At 42.6% G+C, this 12,454-nt stretch overlaps 1 protein-coding gene across 1 annotated transcript; it reads right to left on the bottom strand.

The window, feature by feature from the left end:
- Positions 1 to 8,220: 8,220 nt before the first annotated feature.
- Positions 8,221 to 11,623, bottom strand: LOC139070498 (uncharacterized). The gene is made up of 2 exons (XM_070552846.1): positions 8,412 to 11,623; positions 8,221 to 8,331 (listed from the first exon to the last, which is right to left on the bottom strand). The coding sequence occupies exons 1-2, from the start codon at positions 9,850 to 9,852 to the stop codon at positions 8,315 to 8,317; spliced, it is 1,458 nt and encodes a 485-aa protein (XP_070408947.1). The 5' UTR covers positions 9,853 to 11,623; the 3' UTR covers positions 8,221 to 8,314.
- Between the last annotated feature and the right edge of the window lie 831 nt (positions 11,624 to 12,454).

Raw genomic sequence — 12,454 nt, 5'->3', positions numbered from 1 at the left:
GATTGGACCTTGTTTTCACACAAATGAACCCAGAATGATGTGAAATTGTGCTTCGTGCAACATAATTCTGGGTGCCATTTAAAAACCATAAGTGCTAATGACTCCATTCCTTTTTGTGGTAATGGGGGCTGTTAATTGGAGTTCTCAAAAACAAACCTGACCTCTCTAGGATATTCAGAAGCCAAGTTATAAGCCCACAAAAGTGTAACTGGACTACTTCTTTAAAGTGACACCAGGCCCGGTAACCTTTGGGACATGGTTTGACCCCCTATAGGAATGTGCGATCATCATGAAACGTTCAGATCACTTACAACTCAATAGATTCTACCTTCTTGTAACGTTTCAGCCTTATTGGACCTTGTTTTCACACAAATGATCCCAGAATGATGTTAAATTGTGCTTCGTGCAACATAATTCTGGGTGCCATTTAAAAACCATAAGTGCTAATGACTCCATTCCTTTTTGTGGTTGTAGGGGCTGTTGATTGGAGTACACTAAAACAAACCTGATCTCTCTAGGACATTCAGAAGCCAAGTTATAAGCCCACAAATGTGTAACTGGACTACTTCTTTAAAGTGACACCAGGCCTGGTGACCTTTGGGACATGGTTTTACCCCCTATAGGAATGTGCGATCATCATGAAACGTTCAGATCACTTTCAACTCAATAGATTCTACCTTCTTGTAACGTTTCAGCCTGATTGGACCTTGTTTTCACACAAATGGACCCAGAATGATGTGAAATTGTGCTTCGTGCAACATAATTCTGGGTACCATTTACAAACCATAAGTGCTAATGACTCCATTCCTTTTTGTGGTTGTAGGGGCTGTTGATTGGAGTACATTAAAACAAACCTGATCTCTCTAGGATATTCAGAAGCCAAGTTAAAAGCCCACAAAGGTGTAACTGGACTACTTCTTTAAAGCTACACCAGGCCCGGTAACCTTTGGGACATGGTTTGACCCCCTATAGGAATGTGCGATCATCATGAAACGTTCAGATCACTTACAACTCAATAGATTCTACCTTTTTGTAACGTTTCAGCCTTATTGGACCTTGTTTTCACACAAATGAACCCAGAATGATGTGAAATTGTGCTTCGTGCAACATAATTCTGGGTGCCATTTAAAAACCATAAGTGCTAATGACTCCATTCCTTTTTGTGGTTGTAGGGGCTGTTGATTGGAGTACACTAAAACAAACCTGATCTCTCTAGGACATTCAGAAGCCAAGTTATAAGCCCACAAATGTGTAACTGGACTACTTCTTTAAAGTGACACCAGGCCTGGTGACCTTTGGGACATGGTTTTACCCCCTATGGGAATGTGCGATCATCATGAAACGTTCAGATCACTTTCAACTCAATAGATTCTACCTTCTTGTAACATTTCAGCCTGATTGGACCTTGTTTTCACACAAATGGACCCAGAATGATGTGAAATTGTGCTTCGTGCAACATAATTCTTGGTACCATTTACAAACCATAAGTGCTAATGACTCCATTCCTTTTTGTGGTTGTAGGGGTTGTTGATTGGAGTACATTAAAACAAACCTGATCTCTCTAGGACATTCAGAGGCCAAGTTATAAGCCCACAAAGGTGTAACTGGACTACTTCTTTAAAACTACACCAGGCCCGGTGACCTTTGGGACATGGTTTGACCCCCTATAGGAATGTGCGATCATCATGAAACGTTCAAATCACTTACAACTCAATAGATTCTACCTTCTTGTAACGTTTCAGCCTGATTGGACCTTGTTTTCACACAAATGAACCCAGAATGATATGAAATTATGCTTCGTGCAACATAATTCTGGGTGCCATTTAAAAAGCATAAGTGCTAATGACTCCATTCCTTTTTGTGGTAATGGGGGCTGTTAATTGGAGTACTCTAAAACAAACCTGACCTCTCTAGGATATTCAGAAGCCAAGTTATAAGCCCACAAATGTGTAACTGGACTACTTCTTTAAAGTGACACCAGGCCTGGTGACCTTTGGGACATGGTTTTACCCCCTATAGGAATGTGCGATCATCATGAAATGTTCAGATCACTTACAACTCAATAGATTCTACCTTCTTGTAACGTTTCAGCCTGATTGGACCTTGTTTTCACACAAATGGACCCAGAATGATGTGAAATTGTGCTTCGTGCAACATAATTCTGGGTGCCATTTACAAACCATAAGTGCTAATGACGCCATTCCTTTTTGTGGTTGTAGGGGCTGTTGATTGGAGTACATTAAAACAAACCTGATCTCTCTAGTACATTCAGAGGCCAAGTTATAAGCCCACAAAGGTGTAACTGGACTACTTCTTTAAAGTGACGCCAGGCCCGGTGACCTTTGGGACATGGTTTGACCCCCTATAGGAATGTGCGATCATCATGAAACGTTCAGATCACTTACAACTCAATAGATTCTGCCTTCTTGTAACGTTTCAGCCTGATTGGACCTTGTTTTCACACAAATGAACCCAGAATGATGTGAAATTGTGCTTCGTGCAACATCATTCTGGGTGCCATTTAAAAACCATAAGTGCTAATGACTGCATTCCTTGTTGTGGTAATGGGGGCTGTTAATTGGAGTACTCTAAAACAAACCTGACCTCTCTAGGATATTCAGAAGCCAAGTTATAAGCCCACAAAGGTGTAACTGGACTACTTCTTTAAAGTGACACCAGGCCCGGTGACTTTTGGGACATGGTTTGTCCCCCTATAGGAATGTGCGATCATCATGAAACGTTCAGATCACTTACAACTCAATAGATTCTACCTTCTTGTAACGTTTCAGCCTGATTGGACCTTGTTTTCACACAAATGAACCCAGAATGATCTGAAATTGTGCTTCGTGCAACATAATTCTGGGTGCCATTTACAAACCTTAAGTGCTAATGACTCCATTCCTTTTTGTGGTTGTAGGGGCTGTTGATTGGAGTACACTAAAAGAAACCTAATCTCTCTAGGACATTCAGAAGCCAAGTTATAAGCCCACAAATGTGTAACTGGACTACTTCTTTAAATTGACACCAGATCCGGTGACCTTTGGGACATGGTTTGACCCCCTATAGGAATGTGCGATCATCATGAAACGTTCAGATCACTTACAACTCAATAGATTCTACCTTCTTGTAACGTTTCAGCCTGATTGGACCTTGTTTTCACTCAAATGAACCCAGAATGATCTGAAATTGTGCTTCGTGCAACATAATTCTGGGTGCCATTTAAAAAACATAAGTGCTAATGACTCCATTCCTTTTTGTGGTTGTAGGGTCTGTTGATTGGAGTACAATAAAACAAACCTGATCTCTCTAGGACATTCAGAAGCCAAGTTATAAGCCCACAAATGTGTAACTGGACTACTTCTTTAAAGTGACACCAGGCCTGGTGACCTTTGGGACATGGTTTTACCCCCTATAGGAATGTGCGATCATCATAAAATGTTCAGATCACTTACAACTCAATAGATTCTACCTTCTTGTAACGTTTCAGCCTGATTGGACCTTGTTTTCACACAAATGGACCCAGAATGATGTGAAATTGTGCTTCGTGCAACATAATTCTGGGTGCCATTTACAAACCATAAGTGCTAATGACGCCATTCCTTTTTGTGGTTGTAGGGGCTGTTGATTGGAGTACACTAAAAGAAACCTGATCTCTCTAGGACATTCAGAAGCCATGTTATAAGCCCACAAATGTGTAACTGGACTACTTCTTTAAAGTGACACCAGGCCTGGTGACCTTTGGGACATGGTTTTACCCCCTATAGGAATGTGCGATCATCATGAAACGTTCAGATCACTTACAACTCAATAGATTCTACCTTCTTGTAACGTTTCAGCCTGACTGGACCTTGTTTTCACACAAATGGACCCAGAATGATGTGAAATTGTGCTTCGTGCAACATAATTCTGGGTGCAATTTACAAACCATAAGTGCTAATGACTCCATTCCTTTTTGTGGTTGTAGGGGCTTTTGACTGGAGTACATTAAAACAAACCTGATCACTCTAGTACATTCAGAGGCCAAGTTATAAGCCCACAAAGGTGTAAGTGGACTACTTCTTTAAATTGACACCAGATCCGGTGACCTTTGGGACATGGTTTGACCCCCTTAGGAAAGTGCTATCATCATGAAACGTTCAGATCACTTACAACTCAATAGATTCTACCTTCTGTAACGTTTCTGCCTGATTGGACCTTGTTTTCACACAAATGAACCCAGAATGATGTGAAATTGTGCTTTGTGCAACATAATTCTGGGTGCCATTTAAAAACCATAAGTTCTAATGACTCCATTCCTTTTTGGGGTAATGGGGGCTGTTAATTGGAGTACTCTAAAACAAACCTGACCTCTGTAGGATATTCAGAAGCCAAGTTATAAGCCCACAAATGCGTAACTGGACTACTTCTTTAAAGTGACACCAGGCCTGGTGACCTTTGGGACATGGTTTTACACCCTATAGGAATGTGCGATCATCATGAAATGTTCAGATCACTTACAACTCAATAGATTCTACCTTCTTGTAACGTTTCAGCCTGATTGGACCTTGTTTTCACACAAATGAACCCAGAATGATGTGAAATTGTGCTTCGTGCAACATAATTCTGGGTGCCATTTAAAAACCATAAGTGCTAATGACTCCATTCCTTTTTATGGTAATGGGGGCTGTTAATTGGAGTACACTAAAACAAACCTGACCTCTCTAGGATATTCAGAAGCAAACTTATAAGCCCACAAAGGTGTAACTGGACTACTTCTTTAAAGTGACACCAGGCCCGGTGACCTTTGGGACATGGTTTGACCCCCTATAGGAATGTGCGATCATCATGAAACGTTCAGATCACTTACAACTCAATAGATTCTACCTTCTTGTAACGTTTCAGCCTGATTGGACCTTGTTTTCACACAAATGGACCCAGAATGATGTGAAATAGTGCTTTGTGCAACATAATTCTGGGTGCCATTTACAAACCATAAGTGCTAATGACTCCATTCCTTTTTGTGGTTGTAGGGGCTGTTGATTGGAGTACACTAAAACAAACCTGATCTCTCTAGGACATTCAGAAGCCAAGTTATAAGCCCACAAATGTGTAACTGGACATCTTCTTTAAATTGACACCAGATTCGGTGACGTTTGGGACATGGTTTGACCCCCTTAGGAAAGTGCTATCATCATGAAACGTTCAGATCACTTACAACTCAATAGATTCTACCTTCCTGTAACGTTTCAGCCTGACTGGACCTTGTTTTCACACAAATGGACCCAGAATGATGTGAAATTGTGCTTCGTGCAACATAATTCTGGGTGCCATTTAAAAACCATAGGTGCTAATGACTCCATTCCTTTTTGTGGTTGTAGGGGCTGTTGATTGGAGTACACTAAAACAAACCTGATCTCTCTAGGACATTCAGAAGCCAAGTTATAAGCCCACAAATGTGTAACTGGACTACTTCTTTAAATTGACACCACTCCGGTGACCTTTGGGACATGGTTTGACCCCCTATAGGATTGTGCGATCATCATGAAACGTTCAGATCACTTACAACTCAATAGATTCTACCTTCTTGTAACGTTTCAGCCTGATTGGACCTTGTTTTCACGCAAATGGACCCAGAATGATGTAGCGTTATGGATTTATGCTCTTTTATGAAAGAGAAACCATGCTACGTATTAATTCGGAATATTAATTTTAATAAATCAATAACCAAATTTTATATTGTTCAGAAGACTCAAAGGTTGTTTTCATCCATAAACTGCCGATAATATCTGAGTGTCTGTGTTTCAGTTCAATGAGGAAACAAGTTTGAAGGATTAAAAGTTTTAATTCTTCAAATTAAACTAATGATTTTGAAAATTGACAAACAGGAAATAACAATCACATTGGCAACTTTGTGGGACAATCTTTTAACAGTTTATATGCTGTTCTTGCTCAAATAGACCTTCTGGTGAATTTATGAAGATTGAGAATGTTGTGACATGAATGCGTGTGTGAGTCTGATTTTGCTTCAAGAAGAAACATGTGTCTGAGTGAAGTGATGGTTTGGATAAACTTAGGTCTTATCAGAGAACTGCATCAAACGCTAAAACCGTGCTCTGTCTCACCGAACTCTTGTGGACCCTCTTTCGGATCCGGGCCGTGGAGGATGTTGTGGTTCATCCAGATGACACCGGCGGCTGACAGGAGACATAGGTGTCGAACGGAACCGGTCCAGAGTTGCCCTCGGTACACGTGGATGGTAGAGCGTTTTATCGATGCGCTTTCTTAAGTTAATTCACTCAGAAATCAAAAGACTCGGTAATGAGTCTTCGCTAGAAGTCGCGATTCAGCTATTCTGCCTGGCTTGGCAGAAACAGCGTGAAAGGGGGGAAGAACGAGCCAACAGGCTCTGCCCCCCCCTTTGGTTTTCAGGTCTGTTCTCTCTCGTTGTCCAACACGAACTGCTATCAAAAGACTGAAAACTTACCAAAAACCTTTCTCTTCTCAAAGCAAACGTGCGTCATCAAATGTGTCTGGAGTTTACTGTGAGCAGGTGTGTGTGGATGTGTGTGAATGTTTGTGCTTGAGTGTGAAGGTCAGTACCACACATTCAACATTATCTACTTAAGTGTGGATTCATTAATCCATTATAATTACCCCAAAGCATACTAGTCATTCATTTGATTAAACACATTTATAATGAGCAAAATGATAATGGTTATTTTAACATTAAAATCAAGAAAAAGAAGTTTAAACTTTATGTTTTGACTTGGTCTGGGTACAACTCATGTAAACACATCTTCTGGTAGACTGCAGGTGGCAGATGTTATGGTTTCCTCCCAGACTCGCTGGCGTTCAGGTCTTAATCTGTGGGTGAAAGTTCTCAGCGACCCAGCTATGACCCAGCTGAGTCCAACACCACCATTGTGACAGAAAACTCATATTTCCTCACGTTACATTCCCCCCTTTTGTGACGACATGGAGGTCAAGCAGAGGCCACCTGACGTCACAACCACAATAACGTGATGTACTCGTGAAGGTAGACATCCCAGATGAAGGCAGGAACGATGAAGCGTCACCACAGGTCTCGTGTAGAAGGGAGTCTATCCTGATCAGATGATTAAGGCCAAAACTGTTGCAATCATTGTAAAGTAATCCACTTAGGGAATCTTGAAAGCAGAGCTATTTCAATAGCAGTTAATTTTCATCAGCAATAATGCAAAGGTATGCAAAGGATAAGCAGCTCGTGTACCACACGGAGCTGGGCAGGTGATGTATTCCCCAGGCGTAGTCCAGGCGAAGTCCAGCGCAGACCTCGACCCATCTCGAACCACGACCGAAGCCCCATGCGACAGGAAACCAGTTGAAGGCTGGTGAAGACGACCCCTCTGATGGGATGTAGTCCATACGAGCTCGGAGAAGGAGACAAAGTGAGACAGCCCACACGATAGATAGCATTTGATGCAAAACAAAGAACTCAATCAAAACCTATCTATGGGTGCCTCTGGGAAAATGTGGGTGCCTTTTGTGAATTATCTAAAGAAGAAATGTACTGCACCCTGTTCTACGTGTCATGTAAAAACGTGATGCAGGGAAAACACAAATAAAAGAAAGTAAATCCTAACTGATATGTGCAACTCAGCAGGCTGCATTAATTAAAGGCATATATATAAAGGAAATAATCATGAAAATGAAGGGCAAATTGGCTTGTGGCCCTTTAAGGGAAATAGTAACAAAATAAAATTAACTTTGTAATCAAATATAATCATGCTACACAAAGCACTAATAAAAAGATAGAGATGTAACTCAGTTCTAAAAATGTAAATCAGTAGGTTAGTAATCCCTAAAGATGTGAGTTAGTAACAGGACCCTGGCTGGAGGCAGGTAACCTGAAAAAAAAACCCAAAGGATATCACATTTGTTAAAAATTCATCCCACAAACGAGAGAATTTGTAACGGTCCACCAGTCAGTGGAAAAGAATCCGGTCAGAATAGAGTCGGTCAGAATAGAGTTTTGAATCTGGTATTGCGGACCCACAGAGACACGAGTTTGGACGTATCTGTGGGAGCAGGCTCATAAGCGATTTGGTTATCAAACTGTTTGTATCTTGTGTTACGAACCCACAGGGAAACTTGTTTGAATTTACCTGAGGGTTCCGTTTGGAACTGGAGCGAAGCTGATGGTTTAGCTGTTAGATCAGAACCTGATTTTACCTGCTCAAAGTTGTGTTGCAGCTTAACGGAGGCGACTTTGTTGTGATCAGAAATAGTAGTGAACTGGAAATGCGAAAATGATGCTCGCAAAGCGGGAGGAGGCTCCCCACCCCCCTTTTGTTTCTCAAACGTATGCCGTGTCTGTGAGACAGGAGAAGCATAACAAAGAACAGTTCTTAAGCTCTTAAAAGCTCTATTACCAAGAAGATGCACATTGTCACCTGAATCGTGCTGAAAGAGTAGGTGTTCAGATGTCCAAAGACCTGGAGGTGTTGGACTTGGAGGTTCTGAAAAGGAGTGATCCAAGGATGGTTGTGTCACGGGTGTCAAAGCCAACCTAGCCATGTTTAGAATCAGATACAGACATGATGCTAGCTTTGGGAACATGGTCTGTCCTGAAAACTGAAGCCAAGAATACTTTATACCCAAGAATGATGGAGGTTCCCACACAGAATCAGAAAAACCCGGTTTAACCAGAGTATCTACAGACTGACTAGAACTCCGCCCCGTAGAAGGTGCAGCACCTAACTCCGGGTCGGAGGTCAATGTTGTCAGCCGAATTGGTGGAAGGTCAGTGTCGATTTCTGCAATGACCCGCCCGCTCGGAGGAGGCGTTCCCCCGAACCGGTTGAAGTCCGCAACGGAAAACTCAGAGCCACTCAGCACCCCCCCTTTGTCAGGAGGGGCCCCGAGCAGAGCATCACTGCACGCACCTACACCTCCCGGGCCGGGTTGCCTTCCCGAGCCCGTGAGAGAGGTGTGCGCAGCAACCACCGAGCCACCTTTAATATCGCCACTGACCACAGGACTGCTGGAAACCGCAGGGTTTTCTGTGTCGTCGTGGTCACCTGTAAGAGAAATCACAGGAAAGAGAGCACAGAGGCCCGAGACTAAGTCACACCCCTGTGAAAGGAGAAAAGAATTGGCCACCGTATTAGCAGAGGTCACAAACTGAAAAGTGACAAGGTCATTCACATAAAGGTCAAGATGTCCGGGCACAAACCCCTTAAATGGCATGGTAGCTCCGTCCGGAGACCACAAGTGTTTCACGGCGGCTGACTTTTCCATCACGCCCCGATAAAGAAGCTGGTTTGTGCATGAGGCGGACTGACGAGTAAAACAGACCTCTGACTGAAGCGGTGGGTCACAGCCTGAAGATTTCACACCCATGCTGGAGAGATGGTCAGCCTTTAACATGGATGAGAGAGGAGAAGCATTAGGAAACAAAGGGTTAAGCACAACCTGTTTGTCAGAGAGGTTAACCATAGGCTCAAGAGATTTATTCATCTTAAAAGCAGCAGAGAAAGTGTTGTTTATTTCAAACCTTGATGTTGATGGTGGGTTTTTGACCCCCTGGAAGAAATAAAAGTAAAGAAAAAGTGTTGTGACCGCAAACAGCATGTTGTTTGAATTCACGTCATGAATTGCAGACCAGAACCACCTCCGACCCAGTGCAGCTGGCACCGAACCCCAGCCACTAGTCCCCACTGCTCCGGACCGGTGGCACCCGCCTAAAACGGGCCCGTTCGGGCGGGCGGAGGGACCAGCGATGCTCGGCCGGTGAACAGTCTCCTGCGTCATGGCATGTTCTGGAAGCAGAACGTCAGAGAACCTTACACCAGGTGTAACAGTGCAAGAAAGATTTTGTCGTGTCTCGTCCATCTCCCATTAAGTTCAGAGCAACTCGCGTTTTTACCTTCTGAGCCGACGTAAAACTCCGGGCAGATTCCTTAATATGTCTCACACAAACAAGGACTGTCCGTAGCCTACTTAACTTTATGACACAGGGTAAAACAAGGAATTGTTGATAGAGAAATGAATACACACAACTTCACAAGATGGAAGAAAAAGGCATGGAACCGAGCAACGGAGGCTGTGAAAGCCGACCCGATCACCGGTCCAAAATAAAAATAACAAAAAAAAATAATAAACCCTACGCTGCCGAGATACTATCAGACGGACAAACGTAGCAAAATGTAGATTCTACACACCGTAGCGATTTACAAGAACCACCGCCAATGCGGGTTTTGTGAGGACACAGACTGACTGTGTCAGAAATGGTATGACAATCTAACGGGACGCGTTCCCTTTTTGTCTAACTGTGGTGCTAGCTTAGCTCTCCGGCCAGGTCTAGCGTTCTTTGTCTGTAGCGACCAGACTCAAACTTTCCCGATTAACAAGTAGGCATCTCGCCCCGCTTGTAATACGGACTTTAAAAAGCGTACGCAATCTGAATGCAGTAACGCGTGACGGCCATAACCCGGCTTACGACGTTTACCGTGCAATCAAGCAACAGTAGGTGCCTACGGGCATTCCGTTCAGATTCCGTTTCTATAAGTCGCCCATGCAATGGAGATATTTTCCACAATAACTCGCCCACAGTGTCAACACACTGAGACGAAAGGTGTCCGAGAATGTAGTCTCGGTTCTGAGGTTCGGAGAATTTAGTGAGCGGACCAATTTCCGGTTAAGTTCAAAATAAGACATCAAAGTGAAACACAGAGAAAAGCGTTGTTTGTAGCTTTTAGATGTAAGAAATCAGACATATCGCAGATATAGAAGACTGGATACGCTCGCCATTAAATGTAGCGTTATGGATTTATGCTCTTTTATGAAAGAGAAACCATGCTACGTATTAATTCGGAATATTAATTTTAATAAATCAATAACCAAATTTTATATTGTTCAGAAGACTCAAAGGTTGTTTTCATCCATAAACTGCCGATAATATCTGAGTGTCTGTGTTTCAGTTCAATGAGGAAACAAGTTTGAAGGATTAAAAGTTTTAATTCTTCAAATTAAACTAATGATTTTGAAAATTGACAAACAGGAAATAACAATCACATTGGCAACTTTGTGGGACAATCTTTTAACAGTTTATATGCTGTTCTTGCTCAATAGACCTTCTGGTGAATTTATGAAGATTGAGAATGTTGTGACATGAATGCGTGTGTGAGTCTGATTTTGCTTCAAGAAGAAACAGGTGTCTGAGTGAAGTGATGGTTTGGATAAACTTAGGTCTTATCAGAGAACTGCATCAAACGCTAAAACCGTGCTCTGTCTCACCGAACTCTTGTGGACCCTCTTTCGGATCCGGGCCGTGGAGGATGTTGTGGTTCATCCAGATGACACCGGCGGCTGACAGGAGACATAGGTGTCGAACGGAACCGGTCCTGAGTTGCCCTCGGTACACGTGGATGGTAGAGCGTTTTATCGATGCGCTTTCTTAAGTTAATTCACTCAGAAATCAAAAGACTCGGTAATGAGTCTTCGTTAGAAGTCGCGATTCAGCTATTCTGCCTGGCTTGGCAGAAACAGCGTGAAAGGGGGGAAGAACGAGCCAACAGGCTCTGCCCCCCCTTTGGTTTTCAGGTCTGTTCTCTCTCGTTGTCCAACACGAACTGCTATCAAAAGACTGAAAACTTACCAAAAACCTTTCTCTTCTCAAAGCAAACGTGCGTCATCAAATGTGTCTGGAGTTTACTGTGAGCAGGTGTGTGTGGATGTGTGTGAATGTTTGTGCTTGAGTGTGAAGGTCAGTACCACACATTCAACATTATCTACTTAAGTGTGGATTCATTAATCCATTATAATTACCCCAAAGCATACTAGTCATTCATTTGATTAAACACATTTATGATGAGCAAAATGATAATGGATATTTTAACATTAAAATCAAGAAAAAGAAGTTTAAACTTTATGTTTTGACTTGGTCTGGGTACAACTCATGTAAACACATCTTCTGGTAGACTGCAGGTGGCAGATGTTATGGTTTCCTCCCAGACTCGCTGGCGTTCAGGTCTTAATCTGTGGGTGAAAGTTCTCAGCGACCCAGCTATGACCCAGCTGAGTCCAACACCACCATTGTGACAGAAAACTCATATTTCCTCACGTTACAATGATGTGAAATTGTGCTTCGTGCAACATAATTCTGGGTGCCATTTACAAACCATAAGTGCTAATGACTCCATTCCTTTTTGTGGTTGTAGGGGCTGTTGATTGGAGTACATTAAAACAAATCTGATCTCTCTAGGACATTCAGAGGCCAAGTTATAAGCCCACAAATGTGTTCCTGGACTACTTTAAATTGACACCAGATCCGGTGACCTTTGGGACATGGTTTGACCCCCTTAGGAAAGTGCTATCATCATGAAACGTTCAGATCACTTACAACTCAATAGATTCTACCTTCCTGTAACGTTGTTGCCTGATTGGACCTTGTTTTCACACAAATGAACCCAGAATGATGTGAAACTGTGCTTCG

Source organism: Nothobranchius furzeri, chromosome 6 (assembly GCF_043380555.1).
Source record: "Nothobranchius furzeri strain GRZ-AD chromosome 6, NfurGRZ-RIMD1, whole genome shotgun sequence".
In the NCBI taxonomy this organism is placed as follows: Eukaryota; Metazoa; Chordata; class Actinopteri; order Cyprinodontiformes; family Nothobranchiidae; genus Nothobranchius; species Nothobranchius furzeri.
This window is presented reverse-complemented; position numbering and strand designations above follow the sequence as displayed.

Bases quoted from the DNA above. Each gene is read 5' to 3' on its own strand.
- LOC139070498 (XM_070552846.1), bottom strand. From the start codon at position 9,852: ATGGACGAGACACGACAAAATCTTTCTTGCACTGTTACACCTGGTGTA.